At 45.9% G+C, this 19,878-nt stretch overlaps 1 protein-coding gene across 3 annotated transcripts in view; it reads left to right on the top strand.

The window, feature by feature from the left end:
- LOC149367737 (steroid 17-alpha-hydroxylase/17,20 lyase-like) overlaps positions 1-19,878 on the top strand; it is a 64,026-nt gene that overhangs the window by 16,622 nt on the left and 27,526 nt on the right. For 2 of the 3 annotated variants that reach the window (XM_089567404.1, XM_089567403.1), the window contains 5 exons: positions 659-829; positions 2,972-3,151; positions 6,618-6,711; positions 11,592-11,747; positions 14,196-14,404. In XM_089567404.1, coding sequence (XP_089423530.1) covers positions 679-829; positions 2,972-3,151; positions 6,618-6,711; positions 11,592-11,747; positions 14,196-14,404 — 790 coding nt within the window. In that variant the 5' untranslated portion in view covers positions 659-678. The remainder of the gene's footprint in view (positions 1-658; positions 830-2,971; positions 3,152-6,617; positions 6,712-11,591; positions 11,748-14,195; positions 14,405-19,878) is intronic. The other variant, XM_089567405.1, reaches the window with a different exon arrangement.

Genomic DNA, 19,878 nt, shown 5'->3' with positions numbered 1-19,878 from the left:
CCGGTGCTCGCGCCTCACCTTTCTTCTTATTCAAGAAAACTTTGCGCAGAATAACACAAGACGGAGGGAGAAACACGTACACACACACGAGCGCAAACTTGCAACTGTATTTTCGGAAACGATACATTGCCTTAAGAAGTAGAAAGGGCGCAAGCGTACAATAGCCCGTGCAACACGTGTGGGAGCACATTGGTACAGCAAATATAGCATCAGTAATAGGCACAAGACAATTAAAAAAATTGCAACTATTTTTGCTGTACCAATGTGCTCCCACATGTGTTGCACTGGCTATTGTATGCTTGCGCCCTTTCTGCTTCTTGAATTTCTTTGGAGGAGAAATTCTAGAGGCCCGTGTACTGTGCGATATCAGTGCACGTTAAAGAACCCCAGGTGGTCGAAATTTCCGGAGCCCTCCACTACGGCGTCTCTCATAGCCTTAGTCGCTTTGGGACGTTAAACAACATAAACCAACCAACCTTTCTGCTTCCGAAAACGATGTATCGTTTCCGAAAATACAGTTGCAAGTTTGCGCTCGTGTGTATTTGCGTGTTTCTCCCTCCGTATTGTGCTATTCTGCGCAAAGTTTTCTTGAATACGTCGCTACGCCAACTGGCCCAACGTGCTGCTCTACTAACGTTTCTTCTCTTTGTCTGCGCAGGAAGGAGCACTCTTGTCATCATGACGCTGCTCGAGGCAGTCACATTAGACTGGCGCTTACTGACAACGGCGCTGGTATTCCTCGCCACTTATTACGTGGTGCGCTTCTACCACAAGGTCTCCCAGTACCCCAAAGGACCGTTCCCGCTGCCCGTAGTGGGAAACCTGTTGAGTGAGTGCAGCAAAGGCACCGCAAATTGCGCGGGCTTGCGAAACGCAGATGTAATGGCGTTGCATGCGGAGAGAACTTAGCGCAGTTCATTTCTTTGAGGGCAGCTAGACGCTCCGCCGTGTTTGCGGTTTAGCATTAAAGTAGAACTCGTTTTAGACGAGAAAACTGAAATCGCACCTTTGCGAGGGAGGGCTGCAGTCATAGTCGCTGCTAGGCTAGCGCGGGTCAAAAATAAACGTTATCGCGATAGCTTTTGCGAAGGTTGACCTTTGCAACTGTTATAGGCAGTTCAGTTTTTCGGAGGCCTTACTGCAGCCCTAGGCGCTTGCCTCAGAATTCCCGAATTCCCCTCGAAGCCACCCACTCCACACGCCGTAATCACTTAGGGCACGCGGGAGCATCGAACAAAACTGTCGCGAACATTACACTTTCGGCACAACGCATAATCAACATGTGGAAAGTACGGCCGCGCAGTACCTTCATTGAACTATTCTGGAACATGTTTCCTGAGCCTTCGTGCGCCTGGCGATGGTGGTCCTAATCGTACGAGTTAGTGTGAAGCATAATCAAAAATTGATGTCAGTAAGTTCGAATTGTCCAAAGCCGGAGAAATTATTCTTGCGTTCTATTTGAGAGCCTGTAACCCCGTTCCCTGCCCGTCTACAGCGTATGACCAGGATGGATATTTATTTATGCTCACGCTGGTGGAATCCCCGTAAGACGCTGGGATAGGTGATGTTTATCTGCTGTTATATTATCTCCTGTTGTAGTACGCTTGTCCTCCTGTGGCAAAAGTGTACAAAAGAGAAGCGCCATCGTCTTCTATCATATGGTTATCGTCTTTTCGCCCCTCAGAACAAATAATATCTGAGAAATGCTTCTTTCCTTGGGCTCGATAACTAGCACCCATGCCATAAGACGCGAAAGAAATGACCTGAAGTGCCCGATGTCCTACAATGTACTGGCATGCGAACGGATTCACTGTATCTAGCTCGAGTCTGCTGCAGCCCGTTAGCCCAAGGAGTGCATATTCTCGTCCTCGTGGTCAAAGTAGAAAACCACATGTGCTTCGGCTGAAAAAAAGTCATAAAATACAAACAATTCCTTTAAATTGCGCTCAGACATCGAATGTGTACGCTTCCCATGCTAGAAGCCGCATAGATACTTTTAAGACAAGCACTGTTTGACCGCACGGAGCTGACCTAACGGCTTGCGTCTTATTTAAGCATTTACCGATGATAAAAACGTCATTATCTGCGGAATAATTTCAGCTATTTTATGGCATATTTTCCGGCCGTTGCAACTGTCATGACATACGATTACAGTAAACCAGGATTCAGGGCACTGACTTCCAAAAACAAGGTCATTAACGACTACCATTTTTCGTACTCGTTTGACGTGGGCATAAAGTTATTTGGGGATCATATGTACTGTGCAGTGGTTAATATTTGCCGCTCCTCTGCAATCTTATAGACTGAAGGCTGGTGAATGATAGCACAAGCAATATCCTGGCTTTGAGCGTAGTGGAGCGCATCAACCTCCGACACGGTCTCAATAGGTCAGACGCAGACCGGCGAGACTTTGATTTGAGCTAGTTGGTTTTAGCATGACATGGTTTACGCAAAAAGCGTTCTAGCGCTAAACGACGGAGAAAGCACACACAAGACAGGAATGGCGCCAACTTCCAAATAAGTTTATTCATGGAAAAAAACCACCTAACAACCACACGATCAGGCAAAACGATAAAAGCAAAACAGATAAAAGCATGGCGCCATCCTGTCTTGTGTGTGTTGTCCCCGTCTTTCAGCGCCTGTACGTTTTTTTGCGTAAACCATGTCAGGCGCAGAGGTTGCACCCTGGCGTCCGTCCACTGTACATGCAAGACGTATAAAAGGGACACGTGCTTCGAAGTCACTGCCCACACAGGCAGATCCTAACTGTACGCCCAAAACTTGTCATTAACGTCATTCGCGACTGCTCTTTCGAGCCAGCGGCGGATGATTGCTTAATGCAGCATCGTTAGCGCAACGCGGCAAGCGTTTTGCGTTCTGAAGCAAATGCCTCCCCTGCGCAAGCGAGAAAGACAAGGTCCCTCTTTCCTGTTTCTCTCTTCCCTTCTTCTTCCCCCTCCCATTCGTGTAGCGCTGAGCCGCCAGAGAGAGCTCCACAAGAAAGCGATTGCCTGGTCGAAGACCTACGGAGATCCGTTCACACTGTGGATGGGCTCACAGCCGATGGTTGTGCTCAATGGGCACGAATCCATCAAGGAGGCGTTCATCGACAAGCGACACGATTTCGCCGGACGATTTGCTACGAGGCTGGGTGAGTCTCCGCTTTCTGTCTCAGGGGCCGCATGCGCGGAGAAGAGCGGTGTCAGAAAACGTGTGCAGCCTATACCTTGTAGGACGCTTAACTATATTTTGCCCCACTCGGACCTTTATTCCTGCATTTTTTCAACACACAGTAAAAACTTCGTGTCGAAAGAGGGACAGTGATCGCTAAAAAAAATACAAAATAACCTTTTCAGGAGGGAAGAGGGTCTCAGGCGGAAACTTCTTTATTAATGAAGTTACAATTATGAAATCTTTAGTGAACATGTATTTTTGCGCGCGATTTCAAACATGTCATACCATTTCGTGCAAAACAAAGTGCCTGCGTGCTTATGTCATGTGAGGTTTTTGTAGTGAGCTTTCAAGAAATTTTTCTGCATTTGGGAACTTGCTAAAACGCATGCCGTTGGTTTTTACTGATATCAAGCAGTGCGAAAAAATATCGTCGTGCCTATTACAGAACTGGAGTTAAAGGGCCTGCAACTGCAAGTTTATTATAGCGTGCATTAAAATTCTGCCGAAACGGCTTCCTGCCTATCTGAAGCTTCTGGGCGACTAACAGCATTTCGAACTAAAGAACGCTGAGAAATGCTCCTTCGATTTGGTCCATAGCTCATTCGCCGCTTTGGTAGCGCCCAGTTCAGTTTCTGCACTAGAATCTGAGCGCCACCTGCTGCAAGCGAAAACCGGCGATCTGGCACAGGGTACACGCTCCACAAATTAATTCCACATAAGCTTGAGAAGTGCAAAAAAAATGTTGTCGCCAAGCCGACATTCCCACTGGTGTCTGATGTGGCGCTCTCTTTTTGATCACTGCCCGTACCAGACGCCGCCGCCGTCGAACGAGTGCAGCCAGGTCTTACTCACTAAAACCGACATGCGAAATCGATTGTCTATATACATTAGAAGCGCTCCTCCACGTGAAGTTCTACCTGGCCGAAACAGAGTTGGCGGCAAGGATTTTAAACCGGGCCGACAATTTTTGTCCCGTTTCAGCTCAAACATTCTTGTATGAGTCAAGCAGTCTCGCTTCCCAGTCAACTCATAATGCCTAAGACCCTTCTCTAGCCTACTATCTTTTGTCTATTGTACTATATTTTGTCTTGCAATTCATTTTTGATTTCTTTCAGTGTGTTGTGTTCAGCGAAATTATCGTGAGCTGTAAATATACTCATTGGCTGAATGCAAAATTTCTCGATTTGCTTTTAGAAAGAAAAAAATACTGAATGTGTGATGGAGGCCGCATTTGCCTAATCATTATTTAGCTGACATGCCTGCGTCGCTGCGCTCCTTGAACTGGTGTGGCATCAGCTTTCCGTGGCGCATGACATCTCTGATAGTGCGTGTAGTTCAAGAAACCCTTGCCGTTCGCAACACCTCAAGAGATCATGCGTGGAAAAGGCTAATATGTGCATATCCTCGCGGAGAATTTATTTTAAATCCCTAAGGAATCACGTCACAAAATACAAAAGCTTTTTGGATGTTTTAGGGCTACTTAAAATTTCCTCCTTTTGCTACATTTGGGCTACTACGGAGGCCAGTTTGACGACATGTGGTTGGAGCGATGTGGTAACCCTGCGCACAGGGCGGATTTTAGGCCACTCGAGGATCGACGATCCATCGAGGGGAGATTAGCCATAGACTCTTTCCCAAGCATTTCACCCCATAAGAACCGAGCAACTGTCCAATGGAAAGTTTGCACACATTGGAAAACCGGTTTCGTACTCGGTGCCACTGGAGATCGAACCCACTATCTCCCGCATGCAAGGCGGATGCCCCAACGAACACTAGACAATACGCAAGCATCACCTGGGATCTCTACACTAAACGAACACTGAAGCAATATTCAGCAGGCAAGAGAACGGAAAGAGGTGCTTGTTATGACATAAATGACGGAAGCCAGCAGTCCGAAACAAGGAGCATAGGGGGGATGGCGCTTTATTGTATTAATTTTTGTAGTTTTATCATTGGGACGAGGGTGGCGCAGGTAAACACTCTCCAGGTTCGTTTACACTAGGCACAAATACTCCTGAAAGCAGAAGATTGGACAGCCGCCGCCGTAGCTCAGTTGGTAGAGCACTGGACGCGAAATTCGGAGGTCGACGACCTCATAACTGTAGCCGTCGCGGTGGCTCAGTAGTTATGGCACTCGGCTGCTGACCCGGAAGAAGACGCGGGTTCGATCCCGGCAGCTGCGGTGTATTTTCGATGGAGGCGAAATTCTAGAGGCCCGTGCACTGTGCGATGTCAGCGCACGTTAAAGAACCCCAGGTGGTTGGTCGATATTTCTGGGTTTAACGCAGCTTTGGGACGTTAAAGCGCCATAAACCATTACATAATTGCGGCTTCATTAATTACCTTCTTAAGAACCTGTTTTCAGAACTGCTCTTAGCTTGTAAACACTGCGTGGTGCATTTTTTTCCTTTCTTTATAATGGCCGCTGCTCCTTTGACCGTCTCAAGCGCTGTCTTCTTGCTTTACACTTCATTACTTAATTTGTTTCACCCTTTCCTTCCGGCTGTATTTTCTTCTTTAACCTGCCTCCCTAGCTCATGTTCTACCTTATGCCTTGTAAGGCACTGCGAATAAAAAAAAACCTGAGCACAAAGGCCCGCGAATGCCTGTACATACAAATCTTGTCATCGAGAGTAGATGTAAGCATGAAATGCACTACAGAAAAGACGTGGCGTAATCTAGGCCGGCTATACTGGGAGCCGTACACGAGACCTGGGGAGCATCCATCATCAACCAATTTTCTTTCCTTTAGCTTTTCTTCCCGAGCGGCAGCGCACCCGGCTTCCTTTGGTGCATTTTATACATGGCGAGCCGCACTCGCCTCGTGCCGAACAAGAGGTGATGGTGCTAGAACACGCTACATATAACACCGCCATCAACTCATCCGCCGACCACCACGTCGAAGAACAACCCATTAAAGCTTGTTACTGGCCGTGCTGGCAGATTGCGCCACGGGACCACGAGGCTTGTGTTCTAGGGTTCGTGTGCACTGCGCAATGATGGCAACTCGCGCGGCGCTGTCGCCTAGCTTACAACCAGGACTGCGTTTGCGCCTCTCGGGCTCCTACGCGCCGCGCGATAGCTTCGCCTACTACGTGGCCACGAGCACGCTGTTGCTGGCGCATGCGCAGCTCCGGCGGAGCGCAACACCAGGCGGACTGAATGCTGCTAAAATTCGCTTGCTTTGGTCTCCTCCTTCTACTCCGTTCTGGAGCCAAGGTCATCCTCGGCACGCCGACAACGGGCGCTAAAAGCATTTCATGCTTAAATTCTATATTAAGCGGTACTGTCGCCAGGAAGGTTGGCATGTTGGCTGGGACCGCGGGTCGCTTTAAGTGAAAAGTAAGGAATAGATAACTCGGTTAGGGACTTGAGCTATGGAAGAGAAATATTGTTTCGAATAAGGAAAGCATATTTGGCGAGTGACAGTGAACGCACTACAGGTGACATCCAGAGGCACGAAGACCACGACATTGTCTTCGAAGATTACGGCGCCGTGTGGAGGACCCTTCGCAAGGTGGCCGTCTCTGCAGTCAGGTACTGTGCTTCAAGGAATACTTTGATAAGATTTTATCCATCCTTTCTCAGGAATGGAACGGATAAGGCTGACAATTCCTAGGTGGTGTGTTTCTCCAGATTTCTAGTTTCTTGTCTTGTTTCTTGATTATTTCTAGTTTTTGTCTAATTTGTCAAGTACCGTGGAAATACCCACTAAACACATAAAGAACTAACAAATATCTAAAAATGTTCTAACATAAAAGCTTGACATCTAAAATAAGTTTCACATAAGCCGCTTTTCGGACTTTAGACGTTGACTAGCTTTGCTAACGCTACGCCTGTATATAGCTTGAAAGCTTCTTAGGTAGAAATTATCAAGAATTTATTTAGACGTTCCTTTTTTTCCGAAATGGGTGCCTTGATTGTTTTACGCACTTGAAAACTGATTTTAGTGCTAGCTTCAAACCCTCTAAAGATTTAGAAATGTTAAAGACTTCCTTTTTCTGAAAAACACGCTGTACTCAGAACCTTCTGAGCTGTATTTTGCGAGCAGGCTTTCTCTTACCTGTACGATGTGGCTGAATCCAAAGTGGTTTATGGTTGACATCTTGCACCATCACACGAAAACATAGCAGAGATGCTCCGGAGTTATTATTACCTGCATCACTTCAATATACATCAGAGATGGGTTAAACCTCGGACCTTACCTTGAGAGCCACACAGGGGCACATCTGAAAGATGACAAATAGAAGTGCGTATGTATAAGGTTCCTGACAAGGCATCACCAAACAGGTCCTTTCTAATCAGTACGATGAAGCTGAAATGATAGACTGCGGGCAAGAGATTACTTACACCACTGCACAAGAAGCATTAGTCCAGATTCTTGAACTGGAACAATCTCCAGGCCAAGTCGTCTGAACAACCAAGTACAAGGTGCTGCGATTTATTTGCATGAAACTAGCCCAGGTCCTTGCTCTTCTGGCCAGCAGTTGAGTCCTTATGGTAAAAAAAAAAATGGACCTCGTGGAACGAACATTAGCAAACAGCCTATACCTATACAAGAAAGCATGAAGGGAAAGAAAAACTGTCAGCTACAAAGCTTGCTTGCCAAAACTTGTGAAGTTAAGTAGGCAAGAGGTTCTCTCAAAACCACTGTTGGAAAGCCTGTGCCCAAAAAGAAGTGTACAAAATGAAGCAGGGACAACGCCAGCTGTGTATGGTGCAACACTTTACTAAAAAATTCAAGCAGCCGTGCCTGCGAAAGGCCCACTTCAATACACTGTCAAACAGCCTGCGCACATACAGAGCAGCACCCCTGAGTACGCGTAGACTGCCTCAGTAGCGGGCTCTCGATCGTAGCGAAACAAAATTTTGACACGTCAATGCAGTAACACACCCAGACTGTTAAGATCCTCTCACTTCCTTTTTAGCTTATTTCCATAACCAACCACTACCCTGAGGCAAATCACAAAGCTTGCACAAGCTTTAGCAGCTAGGCATATAAAAGGCCACACAGCAGAACAAATCACCCAGGTCAGCCCCGCACAAATGAACTAAAATTAGGCAGTCACAGTTTTTCTACTAAATATTCTTTCATATTTTCATCATGACGTGCAACAAAACAAGTCAGCAGTCATATATTGCTTGAGTATACGCATGCAGTCATTGAATTTCATGGAATCAATATAAATTCCGTTTCATGATTACTTGTAAGTTGTCGAGTTTAACGTCCCGAAGCGACACATTGGCTTTGAAGAACGCCGTTGTGGAGGTCTCCTGGTTAATCTGGACCACCAGGGGTTCTTCAAGATATGTTGGCTTCGCATAGCACACGGGCGTTTTTGTATTTCGACTCTATCGACGTAAGGCCACCGCGGCCGGCATGGAATAACCCGTGACCTTGGGATTAGCAGCCGAACGCCAATGCCACACAGCCGTCACTACAGGTTCGTTTTTTGCTTCATGGTAATCAATAGTGCAGATTCCATTCCGTAACCAAACATTTTTAACCAAAGCCTTTTAACGTTAACCAATGCCTTTTTTAACGCGAGGGTCACAGATAATCACAGCAAGGAGAATTGGAGCACTCAGGTGGCCAGAAGAGAGTCCTTGGCGGGAATAAAATCCTGCCAGAATGCAATCAAGCACAGACTTTAATCAAAGTATGGAGAAAATTCGCGCTTTTCCAACGTAAGTTTAAACAAAGCTGGTTGGTTTGAAGCTTTGTCACGTTCACCTTTTCACCGCCTCGGTAAAGAAAGCAGCTCGCATGCGAGAGCAGCCTAGCTGTATCCACTTAACGAAAACTCAAATACGTGCAAGCGCCCTGTTTTAATACATTCAACGCTGCACTTTGGTATGTAAAACACTGGCTGATACTGTTTTATGATTTGTAAACCAAAGGAGCGAACCACTAGCCGACGGTTCAGTCAGGCGCATTGGGGGCTTAGCAGCAGTAAGGGTCATGCTTTCACCACACCAGAGATATGGAAGACGACCTACTTTTGCGGAAAACGAGGATCACATCTCAGCGGAAGAAAGAGCACAGAGGAACGTTCGCGCGCGTAGCACGCCACCCCTAGCGACTGCAACGCGAAATGACCAAATGGTCAAATGAAGTACTAAGTTCTTAAATTTGAAAATAAATAAAACAACATAGAAACAACAAACATTGCATATAACACTTTTATGTTAAACTAGGCACTTACACTTTCCAGAAAAAGTTATTTTCGCTTCAAAAAGTTAAAAACTACGGAGAATGTTTACTACATTGGAATCGGAGCGAAAGCACGGATTGGTGCCGCGTAGAAGACGACGGTGAGCAGGCAGTGCCGCGGGACGGGGCAGATGGAAGTTGGTGAAGACGACGCTCTCGAATACACAGTGCGAGAGTGTGGTGCAGTTTAAAACTCATTGTATCACACCATCATCAACCTTCATTCGCACTTTCCCTTTCCTCCCCTTCCCTTTCCCCAGTGTGGAGTAGCAGGCCAGTGCCATGTTACCACCGGCCGACCTCTCCTTTGCTCTCATCAAAATCACTTTCTCTCTCTCTTTTAAAACGAGGCGTGCTGGGTGCGGCGACAGCCTGATCAATAAAGAAAAAAAAAAGCGGCGACAGCCTGATGGTCTCGCTGAGCGGCCCTTAAATGAGATCTGTTCGTGCAGCAGCGGGTTCGACTCCCAGTCAAAAATATTGATACAAGTTTTTTTTTTCCTCTCTCTTTTTCATGGTCACACCTCGAACTAGCATCTCACGCAGACCAGGTTCGTCCCTGATTTCGAAACATTAGTCGCCGCGGGACGGAGCAGGTGGAAGTTCATGAAGACGACGTTCTCCAATGCACAGCGCGAGAGGCGTGTCTCTGCGGCGATAGCCTAGTAACATATCTAAGGGCTTTTTCCAGATATGTTACTTCTAATTGGATTACACAGCCTGTGGAAAACACGCGTGATGCACCGACATTGTGAATCTGCTGTTTCTGCCAAAGACCATTCATACAGAATGACTGCACACCTAAAAGAATTGTATGCCCAGACTGAGTATGAACCGGAGTGGTGCTCACTCTCAGTGCTGTGTTGTTCATTGCCTTTTTTCTAGTTCTTTGCTGCTTGGATGTGTTCTGTTATGATGTATTCGCTATGTGCTCAGAATTGACTCTTTTCTCGTGCTTGTGTGTCGATGTGCCACTGTTTGTAGATAACTTATGTGTATAATGCATCGCATCATTGTAATAAATACCATGTTGAAGAAAAAAAAAGCGGCGATAGCCTGGTGGTCTCGCAGAGCGGCCCTTAAAGGAGATCTGATCACGCAGCCACGGGTGCAACTCCCAGTCACGGATACTGATTCAACTTATTTTTCTCTTTTTCGTGGTTTGACCTCTAAGTCAGCTGAAGGTCAAAACTGGGCACCCGACGATCGAAGCACGAGGTCTCGTAGTGAAGCTCTCGCTTCAAAACCGAGTTGAAATTGACTAGACTGTGTATCGCCACCGTGCGGAGAGACACCAAGCAGCAAGCTGCGGCGTGCAGGAGGCAAGGGACATTGGGCGCGAGCGGGCTGGGCGAAGCCGGCGGCGATAAGCCAACTGAGCGAAGGCAGCAATGGCACCACACTCTGGGCCGGTACAGCTCTGCGCTACCGCCTGCCAGCCGAGGCGGAACGAAGAGGCGTTTGCAACATGAAGCAAATTTTATCACTCGCATACCTACCGTCGTCTTTTAGGGCCAATGTCTGGTACCGAAGTCCAGCCTTACGAGCGTTGGGTTAGCTGCACTCAATGGGAACCATGATTTCGGGCTCCGCAGGAGAAAATGCGCTTTAGAGTTTGGGTACAAAGATGGTCTTTGCGCCAGTGCACCTGCTCTCCGAAACGACAAGAAGGAACACTGGAGTAACGTAGAACCATCTAATTTATGTGCCCTGATTGCTGTGATCAACGTTTGCCTTTATCTACAACATGTTCAATCCACGGCGGCAACTCTGCTAATTGCTAGAGCGTATAGGCGCGTCTCCTTGACGTGGCTTCAAACTACACGTGTTAGAAACAGTTCTTGTAAAACGTGTTTGTAGGGGCGTTTCAGAGAAGTTTCTGAGCAAACGTCTTAATGCAGACGTTTAAAAGAACTCTCAGAGAAAACTTTCTGCTGTCGACGTTTATGAGATGTTTCAACCCAGCGCAAGACGTCAGTAGTCATTTGGAGCTGTTTCAGGGCGTTTTTAAGACGTTTTGCGTTTCCTGGGTAGGGCTTCTCGTAATGAATGCGCTATAGAATAAATTTTTGTTGTTTTTATTTCTTCGTCAGGCTACAAGGTCAAAGGATTTTGTCAGTGTGCACTCGTATCACTGCTTATGCTCACTGCGTGAGTAAATGATGGCTTGAGAAGTGAGTGAGTGACTGTTTCTTCTGCACAGGAAGTACGCGGTGAGCGAATCCCTACAGAATCTATGTACAGAAATTGTGGATGCCTACGTTGATTCCCTTGGAGACCAGCCAGTGACAATCGATGCCAGGGACCCTATCATGTTCATCATATTCAACGTACTCTCGGTGTCTGCCTTCGGCGCCAAGTAGGTCAACGAAGCCTCCTGTCGAGCTCTCAGCTTCGTTTCCCGTGATATGTCGCATCATTTAATCACCCGTAAACAAAAAACTTTAGAGGGCACTGCGGAAACCGCGTTGGAGTAATGCGAAAGCATTGACGCCTCCTCGGCGACTCTAAATGGTCCTCTTCGCCCCATGTCGATTGTGACGTCGCGTCTGACAATCGAATCGCATAATTCGCCTTAAACCACAGTTAATGTTCAATTGGTAGAGCGACTGCTCCGGTTAAACGGTGGTCCCGGGTTCTAGCCCCGGACCAGGACGAATTTTTCTTTAACTACGAAGTTTCTGAGAAAGCTGTATAGCTTTCCTTTGTAGCCACATGGCTGCGCTCGGGTGGATGTCAATGAGTAATTATTCCCTTATCACAGTTAATGCATCATCATCATCATCATCAGCCCCACTACACCCACTGTAGGGCAAAGGCCTCTCCCATGTCTCTCCAATTAACCCTGTCCTTTGCACCTTACTCTATAACTAGTAGCATTTAATTCACAATTAATTCATTTAATTCATCATTATGAGCCAGTTAATCCACAATTAATTCATTTAATTCACGCGTATTAAATTAATTTCGAATTAGTACATTTATTCCACTCTTGATTCGCAATTAATTCGCAGTTGATTTACTCTAATTCACCTTTAATTCATTCCATCGTATCATTAAGTCGCATTATACCCAAATTAATCCATCTTAATTTATAATTAATTTCCTTTACTTCACTGTAATGCACCTTCATTCACCTTCGTTTAGTGCTGCCGTTTCTATAATTTGTTATCACCGATTAGATTTCGATTAACTACAAAGCCCCCATCGTTTTACCTCAGTATTCATTTCGGACACTCAAATTTCGCGCCGCGCGTTGGCTCCGCCCACCATTCCGGTCACGTGGGCCAACCACATGGTACATTACATAGTTTGTCACGTGGCACCGCACTTTCGGTGAATCAAATTTCGCGCCACTCCCGGCCCGACCACGCCCACTTTAGGTCATTTTTTGGCTCTAATTAATTAACTAATGATCCGATCGGCACTAAAAAATTTCACTCCGCATCCTCACATCATCCTCCTTCGATTACAAACACTTTTGAGACCGTACCTCTTTATAGTTTCCCACAATCGCTGTGGACACGGTTTTGATGACAGAAAGCCGCCGGCATAGTCCAGTAATGCTTTCGCATTAATAACGGTATTTCAATAGGATACAACCTAAAAAAAACAGCGGTTGTTAACAGTGGGTCACGGTCCGCGGCGTCCTGTACTACTCCGCTAGCCAATCACAACAGTGAAGAAGAGACGTCTTTTTAATAATAATAATAATAATATCAATAATAATAATAATAATAACTTGTTTATTTCCATCAGTGAAGGGGGAGACTACGGATAAAAGCCGCTTGGCAACAAGCGACTTGACTGAAGCCCGCAGCCTCCCTACAAAGCAGGCAGCGATAGAACAACAACAACAACAAAAAACTCGCAGAAAGCACAATATTCAAAATTAATGCACGCACACTTGATAGTCACAAGAGATAAATAACAAAAGGCAAGGTAACACTTTTAGTTGTTATTGTAAGCAAGGATTGTTAATGAAATGTTTGCGTAGGGTTCGTACAGAAATTGTATGCAAATCTCGTTTCGCTGTATCGAACAAGCCATAGGCATCAAAATTATTGAGCTTGTAATTTCCTCTCGTGATATAGCTTCTTGTTTAAGCAACAAGAAAAGATATAACAATGGTGTACTTTTTCTTAGGGAGGAATTCTGTTCGGCGGTCCTGTATATGAGCGCAGCTTCACTAGAGACTTGTTATATCCGACTATAGAACTCTTATGACATATGTTAGAAAGGGCTTTGAAAAGAGGAGGAGGAGGAATAGGAGGAAAAAATAGAGAAAAATAAAAGTACCCTGCCCGTAGTGATTGTCCAAGTTAATTCATTGGTAGCTGCCTTTAGAAATACATGGTCGTGCAAACAACCGTGGTTTTGTCGATATCTGCCGATTCACAGCAAAGACTATTTTATTCGTGCGACATTCGTGTCGCACATTCGCGTGACAAGCAGCCTTCTTTTCCTGTTTGCCTGATAAGCTAACACGAAGCACAAGCCCGAGGATGTACATTGAATTTGTGTTTTGTGATACTGCTAATATCAGACACCAATAGAATGCATATATTTCACGCAACTCTGAACAGCTACTAGAAACTGACCTACCTTTACTGTCCTTCTTGCATAGCGCATTACAGAATCAATCTGAAAGCACCGTTGCCTAGAATGATTTATGGCACCACCTCACGACTACACTGGTGTAACTGAAGGATGACAGATATTAGGCAATAAATGTGAGCTGGACTCCATTCGACATCCTTTATATGTTTGTGCTGATGCCGTTGTGCTTTCTCCTTTCATTTTCTAGGTTTGAAGCCAAAAGCCCTCAACTCGCTCGCATTATAGCCATAAACCGTCAATTCACCAAGCTGGCCCCCAATGGACTGCCCAGCGACATTGCGCCTTGGTTGGGTATCATATACCGCTCGAGGGAAAAAAAGTGCGAAGACATGTTCAAAGAGATGCGGGCCATCGTCGATCGGTTATACGCCGACGCAAAGAAGACCTACGAGCCAGGTAGGTCATCAGAACTACGTAGATCATGGAGAAAAGGCTTAAGCGCCTTTGAAGGGCGTAAGCGCGGGGTGCAGAACAAGAAAATCTGATATAACATACCCCCGGTCGTTCGCACCATAGAAGAAAAGACATTGTTTAGTTTGGTATATATATATGACTTAGAATAAATTCGTTACCAGGAGTATAGACACCGTGGCAATAAAGAAAGAAAAATAGTATAGCCACTGTGGTGGCTCGTGGTTACGGTGCGGGTTCGATCCGGGCCGCGGTGGTCGCATTTCGACGGATAAGAAATGGTAGAGGCCCGTGTGGTCGAAATTAACTGCAGCCCTTCACTACGGCATCCTTCATAGCATGAGTTGCTTTGGGACGTTGAACCCATAAAACAAAAAACCATTACCAAGAATAAAGGACAAGTACCAGGCAGTGCTGCGAAGCCTAGCGTCCTATAGCGCTTCAGTGAGAGGTCACTCAGTGTTTTTCTCTCTTACGTCATGAATGACGTCAACGCGCTATTTTATTGTCGAAAGTCATGCGACACGTGGTGGCAGCCAAGGAAACTAAAAGCGCTTGTTCCGAATTCCCGGCAAGTGTGGGCTTTTATTCCTTGCTCGGTATACCACATGAGATAAAAGAAAGTAAAACAAAGCGATGGAAAGAAATGGAGAGGACATAAAAAGCGCTGGAGTTTTAAAAATTAACGAATAAAAGGTACGCGTGTTTGGTGCGAGTAAAAGAACACGTTCCGACAGCACGCATCGAAATTGTGCTTGCGAGCATCAATCTGCATCCGATGTAACTAGCCATCGTTGATATCACGTTATAAAGAAGACACGTTTGATAATTTTATGCTTCAACAGCAGCTGCTCTTCCCACTTTAACCTTTTTCTGGCCGCGCGAATTCAGATTTAAGGTTCTATTTTATGTCATTTACTCGAACGTCTTCCGTCAAATATTTTCAATCGCGATTACCACCCGGCGCTTTTTCTTCTCAGACCGGTAAGGAAAGGCGTGATGTAGGTTTCCTTCGCGGTGTTTAATATTCGCTTGCTGTGCTTGGAATTCCTTTCATGAAATACGGCTTTGTAATAAGGCGACGAGGCAGCACCTCGTTGTCGTTCATGTGCGTGATTTCCTCTTTTTTGGTGTTTTATTTTTCTCTGGAGTGGCCTGCTTTTTAGAGCGCAGCTCTTAGGCACCGGTCTGTGGATTCCGCGTCGCAGTCATTGGCGGCGGCGTAGCACGCCACCTGACAACCGTGGCAGGCAGTAGCAGACGACCAAGGAGGTTATAATAGAATTGCTGGAGTCATAGAGTTGCTTACTATTATCTAGAGGGAAAGCTGGCAACCCGTCTATGGGTGTTTGCATGGAGGCCCCTCGAGACCACTTCAGCCACCATGGGCGCTCAAAGCATCACGGGGCGGTGAGCTCACCGACTGCAGAACTACAGCTTTTGGCCAAAAAATAATAGAAAAATAAAAGCTGTTCGTTAATCAAGAATGCCCTAACATTCAATATCCTGTCTAATGATTGCAACAAACGATCAGAAAAGCATTTAAGTGCAAAGTTTGCCCAAAATAAGAGACGGCTAGCTTTCCTATTGACCAAGTAATGAACACTACAAAAACTAATATTTCGTAATTAACAGGCGCATTTTTAAAAGTAAATATATTTTCAAAAAAAATGTTGTTGCTTAGATACTTTAAGATGTTTCTTTAAAGGCATTTCGGAAAAGTGAAACCTTTTATTGGCGTCGTGTGTCGTTGCGTCTTCAGTACTATGGCTTTTGCACACTGCGTTCGCGCTCAAATTCATCTGCGCAAACACGACCAGCCTTTTCGGAATGAAGCATCTCAGTAGCGACACTCCATGCTCCCGAAAAAATCCGACTGTCCCGCATCAAGTAGCTCACCGCCCCATGATGCTTTGAGCGTCCATGGTGGCTGAAGTGCAGCGCCACCAGCACGTGGCGCTATGGATGCGCACCAGCTGTGCGCATCCATAGCGCCACGTGCTTTGGCTATGGATGCGCACAGAGCGAAGAAAGGTTCAGGGATTACATTCCACTAAGGCTAATTCAAACAACGCGTGCTGCTCTTGCCGAGCTTCATCTTGTGGTCAGACCGCGCCGCCGAGGCGCGATTTTATTGACGCGTTTCCAGAAAATCAAGATGAGCGAAGCTTATGTGAGAGTCTATTAACCGCCCCACTACGAACGTCCTCCCGACTGAGTCACGGTAACCCGATAGCAAGCATCAGTGGCCACACGTCTGCTTACAACTACTCATTCTTTCCCAACGCAATAGCATTCTGGAATTCACTGCCTAACGACATCGCTTCATCCACTGATCACAAAATATTCCGCGAGAAAATAAAAATTCACCTCACATAGATCTTGATCGCTTCTGCGCTCTTTGTAGCGAATATTGTCTGATATATCTTTAATGAGTAATGTATCACCTGCTGGGGAAACCTGACATGACTACAACCCCTGTTATGTGTGTTTGTTTGTTTTTTTTATTAGCATGTTCCCATCACTTTCGCCGTTGTGAACCAATATGTCCCCCCGTTATGTAATGCCTTCGGATCTTTAAGTAAATAATAAATGAAATGAAATCCGTTCGAACTGACCACTGGGAATCAAGTGACGGCGACCTTTGTGTTACGAGAATTTCGCCCCGGAGTGCTTCGATAGCACTGGGCAGACGACGCAGCTGAGACGCAGGAAGTCCACTTAACTGTGTTTCGCTGCGTTTCAGCAGCCCATGCAGAAACCGTTCAGTACCCCTGGAGGCCGAGCTCGTTAGTTATGTATGCCGATGCGAGGTACGACAAAAAAAATACCGTGCGCATTTTGGTTTTCTGTTAAGCTGCGCATTATTCTCTCTAATCGCTCGGTTTTACCGTTACTGTGCAAGGCCCGTCTTGAAAGAGTACATTAACTACTGGCATGGACCAGTATTTTACGTTAATATCCTGCGGTTAGTGAGCCGCCGTTCGATATTTCTGATGATCTCACGACGAAAAATTGCACTCTGCACCTCAGCTGTGAATATTAGCCCATGCAAATCAATGGGATCAAAGGGAATGATTATGAACTTTCTTTGCACTAATAGCATTACTATCTCCGTTCAGGTGTTACCTTACTTTCCCGCGCACTCTGAACGGTAGTATTTCTTCTGGTCGTACTTCATGCGATTGCTGTCTGCATAAATGAATACTTTGAAACACTGGCTAGGAATTTTTTTATTGCAGTTGAAATGGAAGCGACCGGTGCCAAAACAAAAAGGCTCACTGCGAACATTTCAGCTGTTAACGACGTGGATGAGGTGGTCTCAGATTCGCCTACGAAACAACTATCTGAGGAAAAAGTCCCGCAGCTCCAGAAGCCACTGAAAACGCTGCAGCAAAGCAAGCGATGAGGAAGATAGTGGAACAGTATGTACATTAAAATCAGTATATAAGTGAAATGCGCAACAACTTAGACAGGACACAGAAAGAAACACATACAACAGTTCACGAGCGCAACTACCAACTGTTTAATGGGGCGAAACAACAACAGCATATATACAGAAAAGCAGAGCATGCGTAAAGGTAGAGCAGGCACACACATCACAAAGACCGCAATTTTATAAAAACGAATCAAGATATGAAGCTTCAGCATCATAGATCTGCAACGAAGCATCACTTAGGCAGAGATCAGATAGTTTTTTAACATGGAAGGCCTCTAAGACAAGCCGGGCTTTTACATTGGTACTCCTGCCTAGAATCTTTGCCATCTCAAATCTTGCCCTACACTTGCAGGAAGAAATGTGCCTTACAAGGTTTGAATTTTTATCATTATTGTCAACGTTTTTTGCATGCTCCAGGCGAATACTGATTAAAATCAGTATTCGCCTCATGATGAATGAAAATAATGTTCTTGTTAAGTAATGTGAGCAGAAAAAGCCAGGCCCGTTCTTTCAAGGTACATAATTATTAATAATCCCAGAAACAGGATGGCATATACATTAGTTCCACGCCTGCGGTTGACGCTCACTAAAAGAGCTCAAAGTCATGGAAAGCCATTTTCTGACAAATGTAGAAAACTTGGTTTGTCGGATTACGTTAAAATGACAGCTCAAAGCAGACTTTACGTTGCGTTTCTTTCTAAGAGGTGCCGTAGTGGAGATCTCCGGAATGATTTCGACCACCTGGAGGTCTTTAACGTGCACTAAAATCGCACAGCACACGGGCGCCATTCGCGTTCCACCTCCATCGCGGCGGCCGCGTTTCGATCCCCAGGTGGTCGAAATTATTCCGGAGACCTCCACTAGAGCACCTCTTTCTCTCTGCTTCTTCTTTCACTCCTGTGTTCCTCCCTTTCCTTACGGCGCGGTTCAGGTGTCCGCCGAGATATGTCGGACAGATACTGCGCCATTTCCTTTCCTCAAAAACTAGTAAACCGATTTATCTATTTCACCCTCGTCTTCTTTGCGGCATGAGTGAAATACAACTTAATCTGTCCCAGAAGGGAAGGGCACTGCAGTGGAGAGACAGAGGCACAAGGTTTGACGAACACAGCCCCACATGTTGTGGTCGAGTTTGTCTCTGGCCCGGCAGAAATCACAAGCTGAGGAGGGATATACAGCTGTGTTCATCAGGTAGAGTGGGAAAAGTGCGATTCTGAAGCTGACGCCGCAGAATCTCGCGATAACGTTCTGCGCTTTACATGTTTTCTCATGCCTGTTATATTTCAGCTTTAAAGTCGCCACTCGTTTAGTATAAATGTCAACAGTGTAAATCCAGTGTGAGCGCACATGTTTTTAGAAAGAAAGTAGAAATGCATGGCTCAAATAGGGCAGTCTACACCACTAACCACCCTTTCGAAGAGTCGCTGATAAATACGCTACTGATCCGCAAATATGAGCGCTGAATGAGGCTATACAGTGCGCTGACAGTCTTTCTTGCCCCTGGCAAAATGGCCGCCGTGCGTTCAACTAGGCTTCACCTCCGCGCGTGCTTCGGTATAGCCGACCGCCACTCCAGCAATTCTGTTATAACCCCCTGGGAAATGCCACCTTCCACAGCGAGAGCAAAAGAACAGACAACCGGGAGGTGACTGTCGCGGAAAGATCCCAGGGCATGGCTAGCAACGTACACGCGGCAAATCTTTAACTGGCTCGGGTGTTGCATCGCTAAACGCACTTTGCAAAAGGTTCTTTTCGGCTACACCGCGGGCATATTCATGCCGCAATTTGACGCGTGAGATGGCATTTCGTGGTTCCTTTTTGTTCATATAATGCTTGAGTGGGCACTTGCGTGTTTATTTCAAAGTTATCAGAAATATTCACCGTCTGCCAATACGAAGAACCGAAACAAGCGGCATACGCAGCAATGGTTCTGGTCCATATGGCCTTCTTCTCGGGTAAACTACCACTCCTTTCATGGCGGACAGGTCGTTCACCCAGAGTAAGCGCACATATATTCTGC

This window comes from Amblyomma mixtum, chromosome 1, assembly GCF_055824585.1.
Source record: "Amblyomma mixtum isolate Tamu chromosome 1, ASM5582458v1, whole genome shotgun sequence".
Lineage (NCBI taxonomy): Eukaryota > Metazoa > Arthropoda > Arachnida > Ixodida > Ixodidae > Amblyomma > Amblyomma mixtum.
The sequence above is the reverse complement of the archived record's forward strand: the minus strand, read 5'-3'. Positions and strand labels throughout refer to the sequence as shown.